This window comes from Episyrphus balteatus, chromosome 4 (genome assembly GCF_945859705.1).
Source record: "Episyrphus balteatus chromosome 4, idEpiBalt1.1, whole genome shotgun sequence".
NCBI lineage: Eukaryota > Metazoa > Arthropoda > Insecta > Diptera > Syrphidae > Episyrphus > Episyrphus balteatus.
Window position 1 is genome coordinate 41,322,071 of NC_079137.1, and position 24,886 is coordinate 41,346,956.

The 24,886-nt window shown below is 30.5% G+C and overlaps 4 protein-coding genes across 4 annotated transcripts; 2 read left to right on the plus strand and 2 right to left on the minus strand.

Moving 5' to 3' along the window:
• The first annotated feature begins 546 nt into the window (after nt 1-546).
• Nucleotides 547-1,123, plus strand: LOC129917856 (uncharacterized). Its single transcript, XM_055998043.1, has 2 exons — nt 547-624; nt 687-1,123. Exons 1-2 carry the CDS (start codon nt 574-576, stop codon nt 1,041-1,043), a joined length of 408 nt encoding a protein of 135 aa, XP_055854018.1. The 5' UTR covers nt 547-573; the 3' UTR covers nt 1,044-1,123.
• A 16,562-nt stretch (nt 1,124-17,685) lies between these two features.
• On the plus strand, nt 17,686-18,434 carry LOC129917852 (general odorant-binding protein 56a-like). The gene is made up of 2 exons (XM_055998038.1): nt 17,686-17,788; nt 17,856-18,434. The coding sequence occupies exons 1-2, from the start codon at nt 17,732-17,734 to the stop codon at nt 18,342-18,344; spliced, it is 546 nt and encodes a 181-aa protein (XP_055854013.1). The 5' UTR covers nt 17,686-17,731; the 3' UTR covers nt 18,345-18,434.
• Nucleotides 18,435-22,576: 4,142 nt separating this feature from the next.
• Nucleotides 22,577-23,125, minus strand: LOC129917860 (uncharacterized). Its single transcript, XM_055998047.1, has 2 exons — nt 23,032-23,125; nt 22,577-22,931 (listed from the first exon to the last, which is right to left on the minus strand). The coding sequence occupies exons 1-2, from the start codon at nt 23,086-23,088 to the stop codon at nt 22,605-22,607; spliced, it is 384 nt and encodes a 127-aa protein (XP_055854022.1). The 5' UTR covers nt 23,089-23,125; the 3' UTR covers nt 22,577-22,604.
• A 262-nt stretch (nt 23,126-23,387) lies between these two features.
• On the minus strand, nt 23,388-23,924 carry LOC129919208 (uncharacterized). Its single transcript, XM_056000062.1, has 2 exons — nt 23,845-23,924; nt 23,388-23,735 (listed from the first exon to the last, which is right to left on the minus strand). Exons 1-2 carry the CDS (start codon nt 23,896-23,898, stop codon nt 23,388-23,390), a joined length of 402 nt encoding a protein of 133 aa, XP_055856037.1. The 5' UTR covers nt 23,899-23,924.
• Nucleotides 23,925-24,886: the final 962 nt, after the last annotated feature.

Below are 24,886 nucleotides of genomic sequence, written 5' to 3' on the forward strand. Positions count from 1 at the left end.
AGTGTACCAAAGTGATATTAGTTTTTAAATATTATAATGCTATAAATAATTAATATGATTAAACCATGGCATAGTAAATAATAGTAGTAAGATTTGATTTATATAAGGACTGTTTGTATAATTAAAACTAATCTGTAGAGATATTAGAACAACATAAAGTAGAAAATTATGAGTTATTTTTTTTTTTCAATGTTTTCCAAATCTTTTCAAAACACTTACATGAGTATCTAAAAATCTGATTGTAAAGTTGTCATGTTTCTCCTAAATATTACAGACGTCTTTAAAATTAATTAACTATGAATTATATTTAAAATAAAAGCTCAACGAAACAAAGAAAATCACTTATAACAGGAGTTAAAACTACTAATTAAACAGCTTGTTAATTACCAAAGAACTAATATTCTTTCTAATTTGGGAAAAAAGTACTCATAATTTTCTTATCGGTAAGACAATTGAATGATTGCATGTAAAATCTAACTAAAAACTAAATTATCGAAACTATTTTTGAATTATTGTATAAAAAGACTCTTGAACAGAAGACATCAATTCAGTAAGACATTGGAAGTTATAGAAATGAAGTTTGTTCTGATCACTATTTTTGCTTTTGCTTGCTTTGCTGTTGAGGTAAATAAGAAAAACTACGAAAACTAATTTTAAATTTATAATTTTTTCATTGAAATTTCAAGGCTGTAACATCTGAAGACGATACAGCTTTAACTCATGCAGCTATAGAAAAATGTAAAGGACCAGCAGGTGTTACCGCTGAGGAGATAGAACAACTTAAAACTGAAAAGTTTCATGATGGAGGTGCTGATAAACACATCATGTGCTTTGTCAAATGTGTACTGGAAGAATTTGATGCCCTGGATGGTGATGTATTGAAGGAAGGTGTTTTCCTAGACTATTTCGAACCACATTTGGGTCGACCAAAGGCTAAGGAATATTATGATTTATGCAGTGGAGAAACTGGTGATGAGGAATGTGAGACACCATTTAAAATAATCATGTGCTTGGGCAAAAGTGATGATATTTTCAAAATTTAAAAAAATGTATTATGTATAATTGAAGTTTAGAACAATTTGTTCCTATTTAACAATATTATTTGATTAAAATTATGTTTCTTTGCGCAAAAGTTAGTTTTTAATATATTTCATATTTCTTCTTCTTAACACGCTCTTTAGGTAGGTCTAAACAAAGATATTACCTAACAAAATTTCAGCCTATTATTATTATTCATTTCGAGGTTAAATTCGTTTTTAAATGCAGTATATTTACAAATTCTTTCTATCAAAGAATATTAAATTTTAACTTTTCTAGACACGACCTTGTTATTTTTGGCATAAGTCTGACTATGTAAATTATATGATTTTTTTGGGTCCCTAAGACTGAACCCGAAGTCCATTTAACCTCATCACGTAAGGTTTTCGCGATAGCCTCAAAAAAGATCAGGGTTTTTCTGATCACTTTTAGAGGTTATCTAGAAAACTTGATGCGATCGAGTGATTGGATTCGTTTGTTTAAAGCTTGATTTAGAGACCTCTTTAATACTTCCTAAAAGAGGAAGCCTTGTAAATTTCAGTTAAAGAAGGCCATTTTAAGGCCTTGTATTTTCAAATGACAGAAGTCCTCTATAAGACCCGTTTGTAAGAGGTTCTTTTAAGTATTTTTTACTTGCGATATAGGTACTATATATCAAGTTATGCATTCGTACAAAAAAAAAAAAAAGAGTGTGTGTACACATGTACACGCGACTGAAGTTATACTTCTCATTCAGTATATGTAAATAAATTTCATTTGATATTTTTAATTTCTATTATTAAATTAATTAATCCACACATCGTTTTTTTACATTTTTATCAAGTGAACAATAAATTAATTCTTTCATCCTCCTTGCGTCCATGTAGTTTTCAATTTATTCTGTGAAATTTACACATGTTGTGCGGTTCAGAACGTACGGTATACGCTTAACGAAACTAAATGAATTGAGCATAAAATGTGCGATATGGTTATTTTATGAGAATTGTGTGTGCTTCAGCACTAGTAGTAGCAATAACTTGCAGAGTTGCTACAAAGCTCAAAAGTGAGCTGAGCTCAGCTCACAGCTCAGCTCAAATTTTGAGCTAGCTGACTTTTGAGCTATGTACCATAGCTCAGCTCATTTGAGCTGAGCTGAAAGTCAGCTGAGCTGATGGTTGAGCTGAGCTGTTGGGTGAGCTAAAGTAAAGTGAGCTGAGCTGAGCTGTGATGGGTGAGAGGATACATTGATTTTTATTTGGAAAGTATAATGAAATATGAAGATATTTTAAACTTTTATAAAACACCATAGCTCAAGATGTTTGGTTCTAGTTATTAATGGAATTATTTTAACACATGGATATTTTTATAAATAAAACAGATAATTTTTCGTGATCTTTCTCTTGGTTTTTTTAACCCTAGAAAGATAATCATAATATACGTCTCAGAGACGTATGATTCTAAAAAAGATTTTTGGTCTTATGTTAACACTTTTTGTCATATTTATTTAACTCATTACTTAGATTATTTTAAAGAAGTGATATAATAAATCAAATCAATTTAACAAAAACCCAGAAATTTGAATTGAATTAGATAAAACAGTTCTTTACACGCCATACGTCTTACAGACGTAGATTATCTTTCTAGGGTTAATAGTAAATATATTTCTATTTTTTTAGTAAAATATTTCTTTTTTAATCATAAAAAAAATCAGGTACAATCCGGTTTTACGACTTTTTTCAAAATTCCGAGAAAATCGCCTTTGAAAGTTGGGGTAAATTTTTTTTTCGAAAAATCCCCGAATCTTTGAACGCTCCTGGAAGCTAAACCGCTTGAGAGCAATTTTTGGGAGTGGTGCCAAATGATAGCTTGTGTCATGGGCCTACGCTTTGCACATTATCAGATTTTTAAAAAATCGCCTTCCATGTTAAACCGCCACATCATGCCTTTTTTTTTCAGAATCGGGCTTAACTTTTTTTTACCTTTAAGTTCTCCTGGTTTGAGAACGCGTGTACCTACAGGGATGGAAGTTATACCCAAATGTAGGTTAGAGTCCCCGCTACCTTTTGGCATCAAAAAAATTTTTTTCATTTTTTTCAAAATTCCGAGATATAGGCGTTGGAAGGCTTTGATCTAGAGACAGGGGAGTGGTGCCATATGAAAGCTTATATTCTCAGCTACCCGAAAGTGGTATAATCCGGTTTTTCGATTTTTTTCAAAATTCCGAGAAAATCGTGTTTGAAAGTTGGGGTAAATTTTTTTTTTCGAAAAATCCCCGAATCTTTGAACGCTCCTGGAAGCTAAGCCGCTTGAGAGCAATTTTTGGGAGTGATGCCAAATGATAGCTTGTGTCATGGGCCTACGCTTTGCACATTGTCAGATTTTTAAAAAATCGCTTTGCATGTTAAACCGCCACATCATGCCTATTTTTTCAGAATCGGGCTTAACTTTTTTTTTACCTTTAAGTTCTCCTGGTTTGAGAACGCGTGTACCTACAGGGATGGAAGTTGTACCCAAATGTAGGTTAGAGTCCCCGCTACCTTTTGGTATCAAAAAAATTTTTTTCATTTTTTTCAAAATTCCGAGATATAGGCGTTGGAAGTTGGGGCGCTCACTTTCAGCTCAGCTCACTTTCAGCTCAGCTCAAATGAGTACCTAGCTCAAATTTGAGCTGAGCTGTGAGCTGAACTGAAATGTTAGCTTTTTGCAACCCTGGCAACTTGCCACATGTAACTTGCCACATGCAACTTGCCACACGCAATTTGCCACATGCAACTTGCCACACGCAACTTGCCACATACAACTTGCCACATGCAACTTGCCACATGCAACTTGCCACATACAACTTGCCACATGCAACTTGCCACATGAAACATGTAACTTGCTACGTGTTGTGTGTTTTATGTTGGCCGTACTGTGGCGTACTGCATTTTTAAATACTAAAGTACTGCGTACTCTAGAGGTGAAACGACAGCCCTGCTACCCAGGGTGATCGCGTCATAATCCCTTTGACATTCTTGTCAAAAAGTAAATTTTCATACCCACCCTCCCATAAGAAGTATAACTTCAAAAAGTTGAGATAACATTTTTCCATGACATTACGATGGTAGACAATGCCAAAAGTGGGTCCCGGAAGTCCGTCTGTCTGTCTGTCTGTCTGTATAAGGAGCTACAGCCTAAACGGATGGACCGATTAATGTCAAACTTGGTATGTAGCGTTATTTGGCGACTCTCCAGAGGGGTTTTTGGAATTAATTTTTTTGGACCAAAAATAACGGTACATGTCATATACCGATTTAAGTAAAAATGAAATATCTCGAAAACGGCTCCAACGATTTTGTTTAAAAAATTCAAATGTTAGTTTTAAGCTAAGGTTTATCTTCCAATGAAAAAATTTTTTTTTGAAAATCATTATTAACGGTACCTGCCATAGAACGGTTTTTTTCAAATCCGATTATCTCCGAAACTGATTATTCGATTTCAACGAAACTTTTTGTGAAGAAGCATTTATATAATTTAAGTATAAACCAAAAATAAAATTTCAAAAAAAATAATTTTTGGATTTTTAAAAAAAATTTGAAAATTTTTTTTTGAAAAATCAAATTTTGAATTTTGAAATTTTGTTTTTAGATGTTGATTAGTGATTTCTACAAAATGGCATACCAGGTACGGTAGGTCATATATCAATTTTAGTAAAGTTGTTCGAAAATGGCTCCAATGATTTTGTTTACAAATATACTAAAGTAAGTTTTATTTTAAAACAATCTATCTTGTAATGAAAAAAACTTTTTTTTTTTAAATCATTATTAACGGTAACTGCCATAGAACCGTTTTTATTTAAATCCGATTTGCTCCGAAACTACTTATTCGATTTCAACGAAACTTTTTGTAAAAAGGAATTTATATAATTTTAAATTAAGCCAAAAATGGTTTTTTTTTTTAAATTAATATTTGGATTTAAAAAAAAAATGGGAAATTTTTTTTTGAAAAATCAAATTTAAATTTTCAAAAACTGGATATTGAATTTTTTTTGGTTTTAAATGTTGATTAGTGATTTCTACAAAATGGCATACCAATTTTATTTTAAAACTTTTTTTCCAAAAAATCATTTAAAAAAAATAGTTTAAAAAAAAAGGCTCTAATGATTTTGAAATTTTTTTTTGCAAAAATGCATCTTAATAAAACTAATAAAACTGCGTACTTGTTTTGGAGGCCAATTTAATTTCAGATGTTTTTTTATTATTTTGAAAAACGATTTTTATGTTTTTTTGTTAGTTTATTGTTTTTAATTTTTGTATACCTACAATAATTACATTTACTTAATTTCTATGTATATAAAAAAGTCCTTAAAATTCTAGCAACTTGAACCCTAAAAGCAAGTTCGTGCGACCCAGTCGTGCATTTTATTCTTGTAAATATGCAGAGTTTTTTCTTGTAAGTATGCAATGTTTTTCTCTTGGAAGTATGCAATTCAATAAAAAAAAAACATAGCATTTCAGTGTGTGGTATTCCTATTTTCCACTTATCTTTATTGTTGAAATATTACATGGTCTACTGGTAGAGTACCTATCTGCTATTATGCGGATGCACGTGGGATCGATTCCTGACCGGGCCATGTGAAAGTAGGAAAAATGTATTCTTTTTCAATAAAAAAAATTCTTCCCATTTCCGAACTACAGAAAAAGCAGTGGAATGCCTCTATTATTATTATTTTATATTGTTAATTGGGATGGAACTCTATCTAAAACGCTGTATGTGATGTGATCTTTATATCTACATAATATTTTTTTATCATTTTGGTGTCAATTCAATGAATTTAAAACAGAAAATAGAATTTGGTGTCAGTTAATGTCAAATTCTAGTTCTTATAAAACATTTTTTCGTTATTATTTCAAAAACAGCAACAAGGAATATATGTTATTCTTCCATTTGGTCCAAGGTGCTATTCGTGTTCGCTATTTCTGTCACCAATAAATTAGAAGTTGAAAACCATAAATAAACTATTCCACTAAAACTTTCTTTTTTTTCAATTCTCAAGAACTGTAAACATCATAATAAAAAAACTTAACTATCCCCAAGACAATCTCTCAAAGTAACGATAAAACAATTTTCTGTCCTCTTATCTTCAAAAAAAAAAAAAAAAAAAAATGTCAAAAATACTCCTCTATAAAAAAAAATTAAATTAAATAAAAAAAAACGTACTACATAACAGTATCTATAACTAAAACTAAAAAAAATACATATATTTTAGAAGTTTTCCCTTTTGGGCAAAAAAACTTTCTGGTCGTCATCGTCATAAAAGTCACAAAAGAGAAAAACTTGTCACTTTTAAATAACTTATCCCATTGGTGTTATGGTCTCCAGGACTAAAAAAAATCAACTAAAAAATAGAAAAACCCCATCCTCTTTTTTCTTATATACATATATATGAACCACGTAGCACTTAAAAAATAAAGTAGCATACTCACACACACATATCTTAAAATATAATACACCCACAAGAAAACGTATACTTTACCTACTGGACTCGTATATAGTTGTGTAAAAGTTTTGTTTGAAGTAAAACTTTTTAGTTGAATCCTCAATGCGCGCCATCTCGATGTCCTTTCTTCGTTCAAATGACATCTCAGCAAACAGTTTATCTAATTTCCTTAAACAGTTTTTGCAAACACACCAAACCAACCCGAACCAAGGTTATGTATGGGCGATATAAGGAGCAGAATAAGTTGGCAGCACATTTGCCAGTGAGAAAAATGGTTTCATACATAGCAAAGTTTTTTTATTTTTTTGTGTGAACCAGCAGCTCACAATTTTAGGGCCCTTTTGGCACTGTAACAACACTGAGAGATGCTACTGCAACAACTTTTCCACTATATACAATATGTCCTTGCGTGCATTCCAAGGACTATCGCCCTAGATAAGAACTTGCATTCGCCATCAGAGAGGAACATGCTTCACAAAGTGATGACTTTTAGGTACCAAGTCTCTCAACAGAAAAAAAGAAAAACGACAAAAAAAAAATCCCAAACACCCAACAACACCCAGAGTGCCACAAGATAAGACCTCGAACTCGCATCAGGATTTGGATATGGAAGAAAATGTCCTTTTTCGTTTGCTGTTGAGAAAGAACTTAAAGTCGCTATACAGAGTTCGACAGTTCAAAGTGTAACTTTGATAGCGAAAGAGAGAAAACTCACAACGAAAAAAAATAGAAGAAAAATGTCCCCAAAGAAAGTTCCCATCGCATCGCCGAAATCTTATTCCCTAGCAATGTCCTTTGACATAGTGAACGTGAAGTGCGGCGCGCAGGAGGTGGTAACGGCAGCAGCAGCGGCGGCGGCGGCGGGTGCTAACATGAAACTATACGGCTAATGTGAAATCCATTAAAAGTTTAGTCCTGGAGCGAAAATATAACACGCGGGTTAAATTGAAAATCTGTCATCACGAAAGTGTGAGCGTGTGTATGGGGTTCAACATTCGTCGTCTTCGTCGTCGTCGTTCGCAAAAAGTCCATTTGCTAATCTTTTGGGATAGATATGGATTCAGTGTGTAAATGTATGAGCCCTCTCTCCTGCCCCGTCCTTCAGCCCCTTTTCAAACTCCAATATATAGTTGCCGCAAAGTCCCTCTGTGCATGCGGTTGAATTTTAGAAAAGGACTCGTTTATTCTATTTTCTGTGAGTGTTTGTGTTTGCCTTACGGTGCATGGGAGAAAAAGTTTTTTTTGAGGACAAACAAACGTCAGAATATAAACTCGTATATGAGATTTAAATTTATTTGATTTGAAATTAATTGAGTTGAGTTTATAAAGACGAGGACGACGATAACGACAAGGACAACGACAACGTCAAACTATCTATATACGACAACGACTATATATGCCAAAGCCGGAAAGTAAAGATAAAGATGGAAAACCGGATGCTGGGGTTTGTGTTTCCGGTCGTCATAGTCATCTTCATCTCAAAGGGATATCTGTATCTCTTCTCCAGTTTTAGTTTCGGTGACAACTTGTTTTTCAATATTGGGACGCAATTTGGTTAAGTAAATTGTTGGATTGAATGTTGTTAGCACAAGCATATCTCTGATGATATGATGGTGGAAAGTTATTTACTTCTTCTCTTCTGTTATATACGTGATGTGTCTGTATGTATATGGTATAAATTTGTGAATTGGATATTGGGATAGATTTTGGTAAGTGATTGAGTGTTAAAGGGAAAATAAACATAAATGGTATATAGTTTTGTATGGAGATAAAGTTTTTGTTGATTATGTTTGTATGAAACGTATGCGGTTGAAGTACTTTCTTCAAATAAAAGATTCAAACAAATATCTTTTAGCATTGATTTCAGTGAAGGAGGGGGAGGGAAGGGGTTAAGTCTAATTTATTTATGAATCTTATTGTGCACAGCCTAATCACACATAATGTAATTAGACTAAATTTTTTTCAATATTTCTGAACAATTGAGTTGAAGCTCAAATCAATAAAAATTGTTCACCATCCTCCAGCTTCAACCGGGCGCCACACGCGTAATTAATCCGTAGGGAAGAAAAGCTATTTCATCACTTTTTTTTCCTCCCAACAAATGTTACTAAAATTGCATTTAAAGAAAAAAATATACTCCTGTCACAAATCTATTTTTGTACAAATGCTGTTCCCTCCCGAAATTTTGGTTTTGAGGTCTTCTGATTTTGGCTTCTTTGGTTTATCTCGCCATAATCAACAGACAAAATCCAGAAAAATTATTATAAAGGTAGGTATTAGACTCCTTTCCACTGGCGAGAAGGAATTTTTCTATACACTCAAGACTATGACAGAATTTTCAGAATTATTTCCGGTCTTTTTATAACAATAATGTGAAATGATTACCAACTGGATGTGAATTGTAAGGCCCTAAAATGTAGTTTTCTAATTAAAACTACATAATGTTATAGGTATTATTGTAATGAACAGAGTGAAATAATTACAGAATGGTATGTTGGGTATATTGACGATGACGTAGATTACAAATTATTCGAAATTCAACATTTTCTTGTCTTGTTGCAATTAAAATAACATATATAACATACTCGAAAGGTGGTTTAACTTAATAAAATTACAGTTCCTTGCCAAGCGAAAATAATACAATTTTTCATGTTGCTGAAGTTTTAAACTTTTTGCCGAAATATCTTAGTTTTTTTTTTTTTTGTCTCATTTACTTACACTTATCATATAGATACGGATTGACTTAAAAAAAGTTGGAAACATACTGTGAATAGCACTGCTCGTCGAAAGAAAAAACTACCCCAAATCTAAGAACATTACTTAATAAACAGACGATCAGAGCTTCTATATTTATGCAAAATGGGACTTTGCCATAAAGTTAAGAATGTCACGTTATTTCTCGATACAAAAATTTAAGTATTGGACCCGTTTGCAAATTTTCCGGTCATGAATTCTATAGAAAATTTCTTTTGGAGCTTATTCCCTTTTGCACGTTATTTTATATCAAAATTTTTGAATTCTTTAACTTTTTTTTAAGTCAATCCGTATGTTCATGATAAGTGTAAGCAAATGACACATACAAAAATTTAAGATATTTTGACAAAAACTTTAAAAACTCAGCAGAAGCAAAAAATTGTATTTTCTTCGCTTGGACGTAATAAAATGGCAAAGGTACTGTACTTTTGGTAGGTAGAGTTTTGTTTATCTCTATTTGGATCATCTTCACAATATTTGTGAATGTCGTTCCTCTTTCATTAGTGTCCTGAACTTAACGACCTATAGGACATTCTGTACAATAACCCTAACATTATAATCAAACATACCTGAAAAATTTGTTGACCAATTGGCAAAGCATACAGAATTTTGTGTGTGTACAGCTGTACGCGGACTAAAATAACACTCTTAGAAACAAGATGATGCGCTTTTTTAATCTTATCTGCTTAGAATAAAAACATAAAAATTTTGTTAAGAAAGTATTTTTTTTACATTTGCCTTATTCTGCCAACAAAAAAAAAACTGAAGCTTTCAAAATCATAGGTATGCCAAATCGCTAGCTGAGAATTATAGGGTTGTATGTCAACTCACCTTAGTTTTGAGAAAATCGATCTCAAAGTTTTTTAAGGCTGGTTTTTGGATAAAATAGTCACATAGCAGTAGAGTATTGATGCAATCTTATAAAGGACCCTAAAAAATCATAAAACCATGAAAAAAACATTAATTTCACCACAAAAAAGGATTCTATGAGCATTTTTAAAAAATGACATAGAACCTTTTTATGACAAAATTTGTAAAAAAAATTTGAAAAAGGTTCTATGTTCAACATAGAACCTTATAGTTATAAAGAGCTTACATATAATAAATGCATTTTATATGAAAGAAGTGACTTCATCGTGAAATAGGCTTTGATTTAATTTAATTTTATTCAAGTTTTGCACAAAACAGTTAAAATCTATTTTAAAAAAACAGAAAAAAATACCACAAATCACGTTTTTGCATTTATAGAAAACAATAATTCCTATACTTTTGTTGAATTAGATACACAGAAAAAAGACATGCTAAGAACATTTAGAATTTGTATTAAATCCATCGGATTTTTGCATGCTTTTTTGCCAGAAAGACAGTCGTCTTAAAACAATCATCTACGGTGCAAAATTTATGCCAACAAAAATTTAAAGTTTGTTTAATCTTTTAATTTTAATAAGTACATAAAATTAATGAAAAATCATTTCAATCTTAGCAGGTATTAGCCCAGTAATTTTAGTCATTTTTAAGCCCAATCTGCGGAATAATTCCTACTGGGCTGAATTTTGGTATACAGCTTAATGACGGCTTTGTTATGAAGATGTGAAAAATCGACATTGATATCGTGTCCGCGTTAAGAGTTATAGGGGTCAAAAGGTCACAAAAACTGGTTTTTCACGATTTTCAGCAAAACGGTAAGTCTTATCAAAAAATTTTCAATGCAAGAATTGTAGACCAGATTATTATATATAAAAAGTGTCATGACACTTTTTTTCCTAAGACCCACCGTTTCTTAGGTATAACGATTCAAAAAGTTGAAGTTTAGTTGTAATCGTCATAATCCTATTCCTGAAAAAAAAACTCCTAACTGAAAAGTTCCTGAAATTTCATTATTTTTTTAGCTTGAATTTCGTTCCTCAACTGTTAAGAATATGGGGAAACCAAAAAAAAAATGGAAATTTTCGCCATTTTTCCGATTGGGGCCCTTCTCCCGAAACCATTTCCCTGGGAATTTTTGTTTAGAATATGTCCGAAAATATACAGGGTGTGCAATAGAGAATGGACAACCATAAAACGGCTTATAGCTACACTTATGATTGTTCTAAAAACAGATAGAAAAAAGTTCTATCGCAACCAGTTCATAAAATATGGACTTTTTTTCGTTCAGTGTATTTTAAATTTTATCATCTTATGTTTTCGTTCACTACAACCACGAATGAATGAATTTTATTTATTTCTTTTTTTTATAATTTTCTACAATAATTGGATGAGTACATAAACACTTTAAAAATTTCATAGCTATTGCACATTTTCGTAAAAAAATTTTGAAATCTGTTTTTTGATGCAAAATGTAAAAAAAGTATTTTATGAAAAATTTTAAACATCTGTGGTATAAAATAAATCTATAGATACCTAGGTGGCCAACTTTCTTAAAAATATTCTGGTATAAGGAGAATATTTTTAAGGAAGATGGTCACCTAGGTTTCTATAGATTTATTTTATACCGCAGGTGTTTAAAATTTTTCATAAAATACTTTTTTTACATTTTGCATCAAAAAACAGATTTCAAAAATTTTTTTACGAAAATGTGCAATAGCTATGAAATTTTTAAAGTGTTTATGTACTCATCCAATTATTGTAGAAAATTATAAAAAAAAGAAATAAATAAAATTCATTCATTCGTGGTTGTAGTGAACGAAAACATAAGATGATAAAATTTAAAATACACTGAACGAAAAAAAGTCCATATTTTATGAACTGGTTGCGATAGAACTTTTTTCTATCTGTTTTTAGAACAATCATAAGTGTAGCTATAAGCCGTTTTATGGTTGTCCATTCTCTATTGCACACCCTGTATATTTTCGGACATATTCTAAACAAAAATTCCCAGGGAAATGGTTTCGGGAGAAGGGCCCCAATCGGAAAAATGGCGAAAATTTCCATTTTTTTTTGGTTTCCCCATATTCTTAACAGTTGAGGAACGAAATTCAAGCTAAAAAAATAATGAAATTTCAGGAACTTTTCAGTTAGGAGTTTTTTTTTCAGGAATAGGATTATGACGATTACAACTAAACTTCAACTTTTTGAATCGTTATACCTAAGAAACGGTGGGTCTTAGGAAAAAAAGTGTCATGACACTTTTTATATATAATAATCTGGTCTACAATTCTTGCATTGAAAATTTTTTGATAAGACTTACCGTTTTGCTGAAAATCGTGAAAAACCAGTTTTTGTGACCTTTTGACCCCTATAACTCTTAACGCGGACACGATATCAATGTCGATTTTTCACATCTTCATAACAAAGCCGTCATTAAGCTGTATACCAAAATTCAGCCCAGTAGGAATTTTTCCGCAGATAAAACCTAAAATTACTGGACTATATCTACTATCTACACTTAAATTTTCTTAAGAAGAAAATTCTTATTAAAATGAAGTTCACTTTGATTTTAAAAATGTTTAAACAAATTTTACTTAGTTTTATTAGAAATCTTATTAATATAAGAGGATTGGATTTTAGAGGAGTATCATCTTGATTCTAAGTTGCTTATTTGTCTCCATGTATAACGTAAGTAAATTTGCTTCAAGTTAAAAAAAAAGTTTTATTCGATGAAACTATTAAGAGAAATAAACTAATATAATTGTAAAGATGAATAACGAAGAGTTCACTACGGTTAGTAGAGTAAAATCTTGACCTTTGAAAAAAAAAAAATACTCAATTTTCCAAATACCACTAAAAATTAGTTAATTTTTTGTCTTTTGGGTACTAAGGTGACTTCTTTTATTTAAAGTTAAGGAATCTAAGTGTTTCTTAAACTTTTGGTTTATTAATACGAACTATGAAATTCCCAACCTCGATTATGAAAAAAAAGTTTTCAAAAAATCACTTCCAATTCTTGGCACACAAAAAACATTATTTTAATTTAATTATGATGTAAGAACATCTAGGTTATGAATTATTGCAAAAGTTAAGGTTGGATAGTACATATTTTGGTTTAAAGAGTACAAAACGAGATACAAAAATTCTATTCTGTTAAGCAAAAGCCCGTCCGCTAACTTAATAGTCGATAGTTGATAGTCAAAAACGACGAATTATGGAGCAAAATCGTCTTTTTGACTGTCATTTATTGACTATCAAGTTAGCCGACTCCATCCCTGTTGTTCAATACCAGCAAAAACATCAAAAGATCTTTTATTTTTACTTTAGTTAGAAAACAGATCATTTCCATAAGATTTCATTTTGAAAAATTTGCGTAAAAAAGTTCTATGTAACTTAAATCAATGTATTTTTTTGTTTGAAAAAATCAGTAAAAAGGTTCTATGTTGCAATTTGAATAACATAGAACCTTATTATATTAATACATGTATGTAAAATCATGAAAGTTGTAGGGGAAAGTGGCCTAAAATGGCACCCCAAGGTAAAATGGCTCCGTGGCTAGAAATCGTAGAATCGGAAATAATTAGAAAGTTTTATGAACGCGATTCTTTAGTTTATCTTACAAAACCAACATATACGAAATTTCAGCAACTTCAAGCCATTATTTAAAATTTGACAGGTCAAACTGTCTCTATCCACCTCAAAAAGTACACTCGTTATAATTTTGTGAATTTTTTTTTGCAAAAAAAAAGTATAAAAAACATTGTATTTTGGAAAAAGAAGTTAATGTATGTACGCATGAAGTATTTCTTATTAATTTACTGAAATAAGTTGGTTTAAAACGATTTTAAATTTTTTGGTGTAAAAATTAAATTGAAAAAACTCAAAATGGGCAAAATGGCCTACCTAGTGCTCGGGTAAAATGGCATACCAATTTCACATGCCATTTTAAATTTTTTTCACATTTTCATTTTTTAAAGTAAAAATAGTTGCTATTTATGAACGATGTACAGAGAGGAAGTCCTGGACTGAGGAAAGCCCTTGATTCCGTCAAAAAACCTGGAAAAAAGCATCCAAAACATTCAAAGTTGCAAAAACTGCAAAACTACGAGACGAGCAACCAACATGAACTGGGTTTTAAATGACTGGATGAAAGATCTGGGGGGATTAAGCACCACTTGTTCCAAGAAAATGAAAAAGGAACCCTTTGACTCAATTTCGCATTTAAAATAACGTATGTTTGGACAGTGTGCCATTTTACCCGGGTAAATTTGATCAGTGAAATTTGTAGACGTCTTGAAAATTAAAAAAATTAAATACTTTTTGGAACTTTTTTAACTCGCTAATAAAAAAAATTTGAGAGTAATATATTAAACTTTGAAAAGTATATACCATTTAAGTTTGAATGCTACTGTTTTTCGAGATACAGGACATTTTCCTTATGGGGGCCATTTTAGGCCACCTTCCCCTATGTCTTTTTTACCTGTGCCGTCGCCATTAATTTTTTTCTAATTTTTTTTTTAATTTTATCTAAAAGCCGTTGAAATTACTATGTCTTTTTTACCTGTGCCGTCGCCATTAATTTTTTTCTAATTTTTTTTTTTAATTTTATCTAAAAGCCGTTGAAATTACGAAAATTTTTTGTATTTTGTATGAAATACACCCTTATAATTCTCAGCCAGCGAAATGTGTGCATTAAAAAAAAAATATTTTTTTTTAGAAATGCATTTTTTTTAAGAAACTGTTGTAATTTTGATTTTTCATTTATTTTACTTATTTTTTTCTTTTCAACAAAATTATTAAGGGATTTTTCAATAGTCAGATAAACCTCAGTTAGAGCTTATTCTTAGGTATAAAAGTTTTTTTTTATATTGACATTTAATCTTCTGATAGTCCAACTGATGATGGAAAAATCAGGGCTTAGATAAAAAAACCGATTCCAAATTCATTTAAAAATAATTTTATTTTCCTTTTAAGGACGAATGTTGTGTTTTTTTATTTGCTCTATATACTCCAGTCAAAGCGTCGGAAAAAACGACCTAACCTTGCGCACAGAGGCACTGTCTGTTATTTCATGGATCGATAGGGGTATATTTAAAAGGCTTAAACCCAATTTCTCACCACCTGATCATTCTTTTTAGCGGAGTTATTCACAAAAATGCATTTTTTGGGATATTTTACTTCTAAGCTAATATCCTTGCTCCAGATTGTCGTAGACCAAAAAATAAACGTACATTCTCTTTCTGATAATATTTTCTATCGTTGTAAATACAAAATGGCAGTCATTTAAAATCAAATTCTTGTTGTTAAAAAACACCTTTTTGTCATTATTTCGAAAAAAGCTTAATGATTAACATTTTTCTAACCTATTTTGTAGCCCTATTCATGTACTGCATTTTAAAGATAAAATCCAAAGATGGCCGAGCAATTGTTAAATGAACGCATGCATAACCGGTGCGAAAACACCCAAAAATATCGTTTTTTGGGAATAACTCGGCTTCAGAATGTCCTACGACAAAAAATAAAGTTATTGATAAAAGTTGTCCCAAGAAAATGACGCATAATACCAACATTTATTAATGTATCAATATTTTAAGGGGGGAAATCCCTCTGGAAATTTTTATTTTTGCATTAATTTTTGTTTGCCTTATAAATTCATTTATCAACCGAAGAAACTATTTTCAGTGGTCTAAGCCTTAAATGAAGCCTCAAATGCCCCAAGATAGTCCCGAAACCCATGCCCATTCAACCTACCTCAGTACGAAAACCGAAAACTTTAAACGCTTTTTCCTCAAAACGCGCTTATTTCCGCGCCGTGCAACGTAACTCAAAAACTAATGAAGCTATCGACTTGAAATAAATTGCAAATTACTCTTTAAATTATTAGCATGAACCTAAAAGTTCAACAACATTTTTACAATAAATATTTTTTTTCAACAATTTGTTTATAAAAAAACATTGTGTTTTTTCGTTTTTTTTGGTCTCTAATTTTTATTTTACACTTTTTTTTACTAAATTTAGGTTCATGCAATGCGTATAAATATATTTTATTGGAAAAAAAAATTCGTTTTTGATTATAAATAATTTTCTGGACCTGGACATTGCACGGCGCAAACTCGAGGCGTCAACTTTAAAGAGCTGTATAGCCGCCATTTTGTTTTTTTTTGTACTTCAAAAAAATTGTATCAATACTTTATAATGTCAATAATATCACATACTTTCCCAAATTTCAATAAATGCTTTCAGTTTTCCAAAAAAAATTATTGAAAAAGCTGTCGTCCCGAGGGATTTCCCTCCTTAATCATCTAACGTACAAAAGGGTGCTGCAAGCAGTTTTTTAAAGTTAATTTTGTATAGATTTATCATTCCACACCTTTTTGTATGGATAAATATATAAAATGTATGTTAGAAACTAGTTTTTGTTTCATTTTTAAGTAGCGTACATCAATTAACCGTCATTCCGGGAACGCTTGTTTTGGGGTAGGTATAGCTAGATTGAAACTTAAATTTGTTGGTGATATTATGATCAAATATCGAGGCCACTACAATTTAATCTCAAAAATATTTCGTTTTACTTTGTTACATAAAAAAAAAATAAATTAAGATCAAAACGTCATTTCTGGGAACGTCATTTCCGGGAACGCTCTTAGAATCTGAATAAATAATGTAGTCTAACACTCATAATTTTGCATTTGTTGGGCGTATTTTTACTCAGTATCTTATCTTTGAATGGCTGTAATAAACAATTTTATCAAAAAAGTTGCAACAAAAACAAAAGAAAAAATTACTTATGGTCTAAGTGTAAAAGCATTTTTTTGTAGAAATCGGTCTCTGCCCCAAGAAATAAAGTTATATTTGATTTATTTAAGACCTACTATCGTAGTATAATAATATATCATTCACATTGATACATTGATACTATTTCTAGACCCCTAAAGTCATTTTGAAGAGATCACCACCATTTCGAGGAACGTTTTTCTAGTACTAATTTTTGGGGTTTTGCGGTTAATGCCCGTTCATGAGCCAGAAAATTATGGCTCTAAAGCGAACATTTGAGCATGAAATTTGTATCATAAAACAAAGTTGATTTTTTAAGACTTCGGCCATAGAAACTTCCCACCTCCATGATTTTGACACATAAGTCAATTTTATTAAAAAATTTACAGACATCATTTTGATATATTAAACGTAAAAAAAAAAAATATTTTAAAAAAACATTTTTGAAAAAAAAAAAAATTTTTCGATTTTTTTTTTCTCGACACTAAACAAAATCTTAAATCTTATGGCAACTCTTTTTTTATGTACATCTCTTAAAAATATGCTTAGTCACTTAGGAAAAGCCAACATTTTTTTTATCTTTAAATGAGAATTTTCAAATTTTTCATGAAGGTAGAATATTAAACTCTAAAATTGACATTGACACTGAACTCTGAAACTATCCAACCGAATAATCATTTGTTTACTTTATGATTATAATTACGAGTATATTCCAATGATTGTGATTGCAAAATTATGATTGGCAAACATTTCAATAATTTGTCTTTTATCATTGCAATTAATCGCAAAAAATTCAAAATATAAAACCACCCAAAAATTGAAACTTCATTCAAACACATAATGTCTCTGCAAAGTATTTTATCCATTCTCATCCTGATTTGTGCCCAAAACACATTTGTAAGTTCACTTTTATTTTTTGTTATTTAAAATTATTAGGTAATTTTGTTACTGTTTTTATTTATAGGCTCGATATGCTTCACTCAATATTGGCCTAAATATTTCGGCCCACTTTTCCGATGAAAACAATCAACTCACCGAACAATTAGTTCGCATTTGCATGCAAGAAACCCAACTATCGATGGCAGATTTGTATAAATTCAAGACCAACGATATCCAAGAGACTGATGTTAATGAATCTACACAATGTTTTGCCCATTGCATTTACGAGCAAATGGGAATTATGAGGAATGGACTTTTCGTTGATAATAATGATCAAAAATTGTCTGCAAATGCGATTGACGGAACCAGTGGTGTAGATTTTGCACTCTGTAAGTCAATTCGTGGTCAAAATAAGTGCGAAACTGCGTACAAAATACATCAGTGCGTTCAGAAGCTGAAATATGGTGGCACCCGTGACCAGGGACTTGCAATGAACACAGACCCAACCAACAACGAGAGTCGAAATGATGACAACGATGAAGACGATTCCGGTGATAGTCAAAATGGGCAATAAAACGATTTGGCGTGAAAATAACACTTCTTCTGCATGGCGAACTGGCTTAATGACGTTGGAAAAGCGCAATTAGCTATTACTATTTTTTTTTTTACTTGATATTGTGATTTTTTCTTTTGTTGTTCTCGTGAATATAATAAAATAAATTGAGAAGCGTTATTAACAGATACAACATTGGACAAAACAAAACGATTCAAGCGTGTGGTTTTTTTTCTGTAGATAATTTAATTCTCACATAGAATAGAAATAGCAGTTAATTAGACTAATTAGAATTACGTGGTGACTAACTTCACTGTGCACTGACATTGATACAAGAATTTTGTATATTTTGCTACTATCGCAGCGGAACGGAAAATAATTAAATATGAACATTAAATTTTTTTCAAAGTGATGACCAATATTATGATGTTTGAACATTACAAAATGGGATTTTAGGATATAAAAAAATGTTTAGATGCAAATAACTCAGCAACCCGACTTTGTAACTTTTAGTTTTTAGTTATGAATAGAGCTCAAAGATACCTTTCTTTTAATATCTCACTCGATGAATTTGGAGGAATTTTTTAAAAATGCATTTTTTCCGGTGAAAGTTATAATTTTGTAAGAAAAAAACAAAAAGGTTGGACTCAAATAAATTAGCAACCAGACGTCCAGACCTCCTACAAACTCTTTCTTCATATTTTGAACTCGATGATTTTGGAGGATTTTTTTTTTACATGTAATTAATTCTCAGAAACAGCAAACCGTCGCCCGAGAGTTGTTTTGTCGTAAACGCCAAAATGCACTTTTTTAAACTGGATATGTAGTAATAGGTTTTAGAACGTTCTCTTTTCATTTCTGTTATCAGATTTGTCCTATCGTTTACCGTTACTGAGATAATTAGTGTGCATTTTGTCGTATATCCACAAAATAAGCATCGGATTAGCGTTGGTTTGTCGTAAGCGCCAACTTTTGGCGTTTACGACAAAAAATCTATGTATTTTTCACCTTTTTTTTCTTCAGTATTGGTTTGTCGTACGTCGTACAAAACAGATACTGTAGAAAATTTCGAACTTGTTTTGTCTTACATGTATGTAGGATGTAGGTATATGACCCAATTAGAATATAAACAAATATAATAAACCTACTAGAAAAGTATTTATTGAAAGTAAGGACTTCATGTGCTATAAGGACAACGAATTTAAAAACTAAGGGCTGCATTAAGCTTTGCGCTACTTGAGGTTTTGCACTATTCCTAGAGGTGCAAGGAAGAAAAAAGTGCATCTGAGAGACATCTCAAATGTTGTATTTAATTTTGTCATGGTTCTTGTCGTTTGTTCCTGCCGCTAGATACTTGACCTCATCCTCGGTCGCAAGTACCGCTTATAAATATGTACACTTGTTGATCTTCTATCGAACACAAGATCAAGAAGTCGACCGTCGGTCGCGGGCGCCGCTTCGTTCAAGCGCGTTGTCTTGAGCGAAGTGAAAAAAGGTCGCAGTTTTATTGTTTTATTGTTGTATACTTATTGATCTTGTCACTTCGTTCGCGCGCGCCGCTTCGTTCGAGCGCGCCGCTTCGTTCACGCGCGTTGTCGTGAACGAAGCGAAAAAGGGTTGCTGTGAGTTTTGTTATTGCACCCGCTCGCAAAAAACACCTGCTGGTCGAAAATTATTTTTTTAAGGCGCCATTGTTCTTCGCTAAATTTGCGTTATTGTTTTGCAAATTGATGATACTGATGATACTTTTACACTATTTTATAAAGCGAGCGGTAGAAAAGTGGAATATAAAAGCTCATCAATATTTAAAACATATAAAAAGTCTACCATATAGCAACTCCTGTAAATTTGTTCAGCCAATGTCTTCAAATTACTAAAAAATCTAACTCGATAACTAAGGATAAGATTATTGATATTAAAAGCCTTTTCATATTTATGCCTAAATCAGACCAAGAATATTATGAAGCGTTATTCAAATCAAAAAATTAGAATAAATTCTTTAGTTTGATATTTATTTACCCCCCTATTCTGGCAAACCTCACAAGTCACAAAAACCTCACAAGGTGATCATAGCTCGATTTTGTGAGGATTTATTTCTCGCAAACTTCTTACTATTCAACTTGTGAGTTGTGACCTCCTTCAGAGCAGATCACAAATTCGAAAGTTTTTGTGACGCGAAAACCTCACAAAATCAAATTCAGCTCACCTTGTGAGGTCCTCATAACTTGTGAGGTTTGCCAGAATAGGGCTGTTAATTTACTTTTATTTATGACCATATATTAATTTATTAATTTAACCAAACTTGGTTTATTTTTATTTTATTTCTTTCATATTTCATAGCCATAGGATGACTTTTATTTTTTGTTAAGACATTTAAAAAATTTTTTTTTTATGTTAATGTTCATATTTTTTACATTTTCTTTATTTTAAATCTATTTATTTTAATAATTGAGCCTCTAAGTCAAACCAATACTACTTCTATGTAATAAGAAACTATTTTTTAAATGTTTAATTAATAAATAAAAACGAACTGTGAAATTTTTTTTATTTATTTTTTAGTATTGGAATGTTGTACGTGCGCCTCCTTTGTCGTACGTGTACGGAATGGAAAAAAAAGTTGATTTTGGTGGCGTTTACGACAAACTGATTTTGGATAAAAACCTTGATAATTTAAAAACTAAAACAGATGTGACAATTTTGACAACATAAATATGAAGAAGATATCGCACAAAATATTCTATTAAAAATTGAAAAAAATCTATCGGCCAGTTTTTTTTTTATAAAAGCTCAAACCTTAAAATGCGATTTCCCAAAATTCCAAAATTGGCGTATACGACAAAACAATTCTCAGGCGACGAAACGATATTTAGTTCTAGATATTCAAAAGGTCTTAAACTTTAATGTATTATTGATAATTTTTGTACACAACTTTATAACTTTTACATATTTTTTTTAAATAATAAGGTCTACTTTATTCAGAAATCTTTAAAATTCTGTTTTTGTACCCTATCTTGTCATAATCTCACACTCTTGATATATTAAGATGCATTTTTAGAAACAAATTTTCAAAATCCTAAGAGCCGTTTTTTAAAAAACTAATTTTTTATAAACAATTTTTGGGAAAAAAGTTTAAAAATAAAATTGGTATGCAAAAAATAAAATGCACGACTTAAATTTTGCTTACATTTTTAAGACTTTTTAAATCGAAATTTGGAAAATGTAGGTACCTACTGTATAGGTACAAAAAAAAAAATAAAATTCGTTTAAAAAAAAAAAATAAAATAAAATCTGAAATCAAGTATGCAATTTTGATTGATATATTAAAATGCATATTTAGAAAAAAAAAATTTCAAAATCGTCAGAGCCGTTATTTAAAAAACTAATTTTTTATAAATAATTTTTTGGAAAAAAAGTTTAAAAATAAAATTGGTAAGCCATTTTTTTTAAATAACTGATCAACATCTAAACACAAAATTTCAAAAACATTCGATAATTTGATTTTTCAAAAAAAAAAAAAAAAAAATTTCAAAATTTTTTTAAAAATCCAAAAACATTTTTTTTGGAAATTTTATTTTTGGTTTATATTTAAATTATATAAATGCTTCTTTACAAAAAGTTTCGTTGAAATCGAATAAGTAGGAGATAATCGGATTAAAAAAAAAAAAAACGGTTCTATGGCAGGTACCGTTAATAAAATGATTTTCAAACAAAAATTTTTTCATAAGAAGATAGACCTTATCTTTAAACTATTTGAATTTTTTAAACAAAATCATTGGAGCCGTTTTTGAGCAATTTAACCTTACTTAAATCGGTACATGACAAGTACCGTTATTTATTGACCAAAAAAATTAATTCCGAAAATCCCTCTGGAGAGTCGCCAAATAACGCTACATACCAAGTTTGACATTAATCGGTCCATCCGTTTAGGCTGTAGCTCCTTATACAAACAGACAAACTGACTGACAGACAGACGGACTTCCGGGACCCACTTTTTTGGCATTCTCTTCCATCGTAATGTCATGGAAAAATGATATCTCAACTTTCTTTATTGTACGGATGCATAACCTGCATACCTATATCGCAAGTAAAAAATTCAAAATTAGGTAGGTAGGTACATCAAACAGCTTTTCTGAAAAATCTAAATTTTTAAAACAGACCACTTTTCTTAAACAGCAAGGATGTATCACTCTGTAATTCCAAACAACTATAAGCTGAGTTTTTTTTCTATTTTATTTTATTTTATTTTATTTTATTTTATTTTATTTTATTTTATTTTTCAATTTATTCCAATACTTTTTGAATACATTTAAAAGTATTAAAAGCAATTGTACAAGCATAAAGCTGTTTATAAGCTTCATTCATGCACTTATTAAAACTATTTCTAGTCTCTAAATCTTTATCTCCGACAACATCCACACTTAATCGAGTTTCATTATTTAAAATACCATACTCTTCCATGACACATTTAATATAACAATGAAGTTTAACATTACGATCTGCAATCGATGAGTTTTTATAAGCGAATTCTTCAATCATGTCTCGTTTAACCTCCGAAGTATAAATACAATAATAGAATCCATCACCAAACATCATAGGAAAACATTGTATCTAAATATTGTTTATACATATAACAAAAAAAAAAAAAAGTTTAAAACTTAAATTTCAATCAGGATTTACTAATTTATTAAAATTTTTTTTTTTAACTTACAATAATTGTTAGAAAAATATAAAAGGTTATAAAAATAGAAAAAACTATTCGGAACATTGTAAACGAATAAGCAATTAATGTATGAGTTCTGACTATAATGGAAGTCAAATGCAAACTAAGGATAAAATCGTAGACTTTTGTATTTTTAATTGATATTTTGTTAAAAAAAATTGTTTTCGAACAAAAAGTTCATACCTATTTGATAAGTCAAACAACAACACAGCAACTTTTATCAGCAAAACCACAACATTTTTTTTGTTAAAATTATTATATTACAGTCATGAGCTTGAAAATGAGTTTTAAGAATAATATGTTGATCTTAAAAAAAAATATTAAAATAAATTTAGAATCACTTTTTATTGGGTACCAAATATTCCTTTTAGACACTTGAAAAGAAAAAATCCACTTTTGCAAGCATCTTTCATATCATTATTATAATCAATACAATTAAAGTAAGCTTGTTCAAGTTCTTCTGCTCCAGCACCATTCCATTTAGCTGCAGCTAAACTTCTCAAATCATGCTCATCCATAATTCCAGTTATTTTCAATATGCATTGAATGAAACATTGAATCTCATGAATTCCTTCAATTAATTCAATATTTTCATCCAAGAGTATTTTGATTTGATCATTAGTAACATTTGATTTTAACTGACAATGATAGTAGGGATCACCTTTAACTGCTGCTTTGACATTACTCCAGCTCTAAAAGAAAATAAAGAAAATAAAACCAAAATAAGTACAAAATTGTGTGATTTGTTGCGGAAAGAAAAACCAAATTTATCCAAAACATCTATAAATTTTTACTACTTACTACTATTACAAAAATTGTAAAGAATAAAAAGATACTCAAAAAGGCACTTAACATTGTTAATACTCGATTTGCTCTGACTTCGAGGAAATGCAACACCGAGACAATGATTTTATATAGAGCACATTTTTTGTTTGCATTATTCTTTTGTTCAAAATAAAATTGTTGCTTTTGTTTTGAGCTAAAAAGCTTGTGTTTACTATATTTATTATTATTAATAATAGTAAATTAATACTTGGTTCAACATCTAGATAGAACAATGCATGGAAAGTCTTATCGTAAAAATTTTTTAGCTTTGAATATTTTCAGGTATTTTCTGATTCAAGCTGCCTTTCAATTTTTTACAAGTTTTCTTTAGTGTTAGACATTAGGGAGGAGTGATTTTATTTTTGTATTTTATTTTCGTTGCACTATTTATAAACGAACAAAACTGTATACATAAAATTTTTAAATAATTTCATTTTGAGGTGCCCCACCCTATTACACATGCTTCTGTCTTTGGCTCACTAGGGCGTATGCGTATCATTAAGGGGAGAAATCCCTCTGCATGGACTATAGCTTTTTGAATATTTTTGTATGGACAACTAAAAGCATTTATTGAAATTCAAAAAAATTCATGATATTAATGATATTATGAAATGTTGATATAATTTTTTTAAAGTAAAAAAATAACAAAATGGCGGCTCTGCAGCCCTTCAAAGTAGACGCCTCGATTTTGCGCCGTGCAATGCCCAGGTCCAGGAAATTATTAATAATCAAAAGAGAATTTTTGTTTCCATTAAAATATGTTAGTACGCATTGCATGAACCTAAATTTAGTGAAAACAAGTGAAAAATAAAAATTATAGACAAGAAAAAAGAAAAAAAACACCATGTTGTTCTATAAACAAATTATTAAAAATAATGTTTAATGTTTTTATTATATTTAACTTTTAGGTTCATGGCCAATTTAACGAGTAATATGATTTTTATTTTAGGTCGATAGCTTCACTTGTTTTCGAGTTACGTTGCACGGCGCGGAAAAAAACACGTTTCGAGTAAAATGC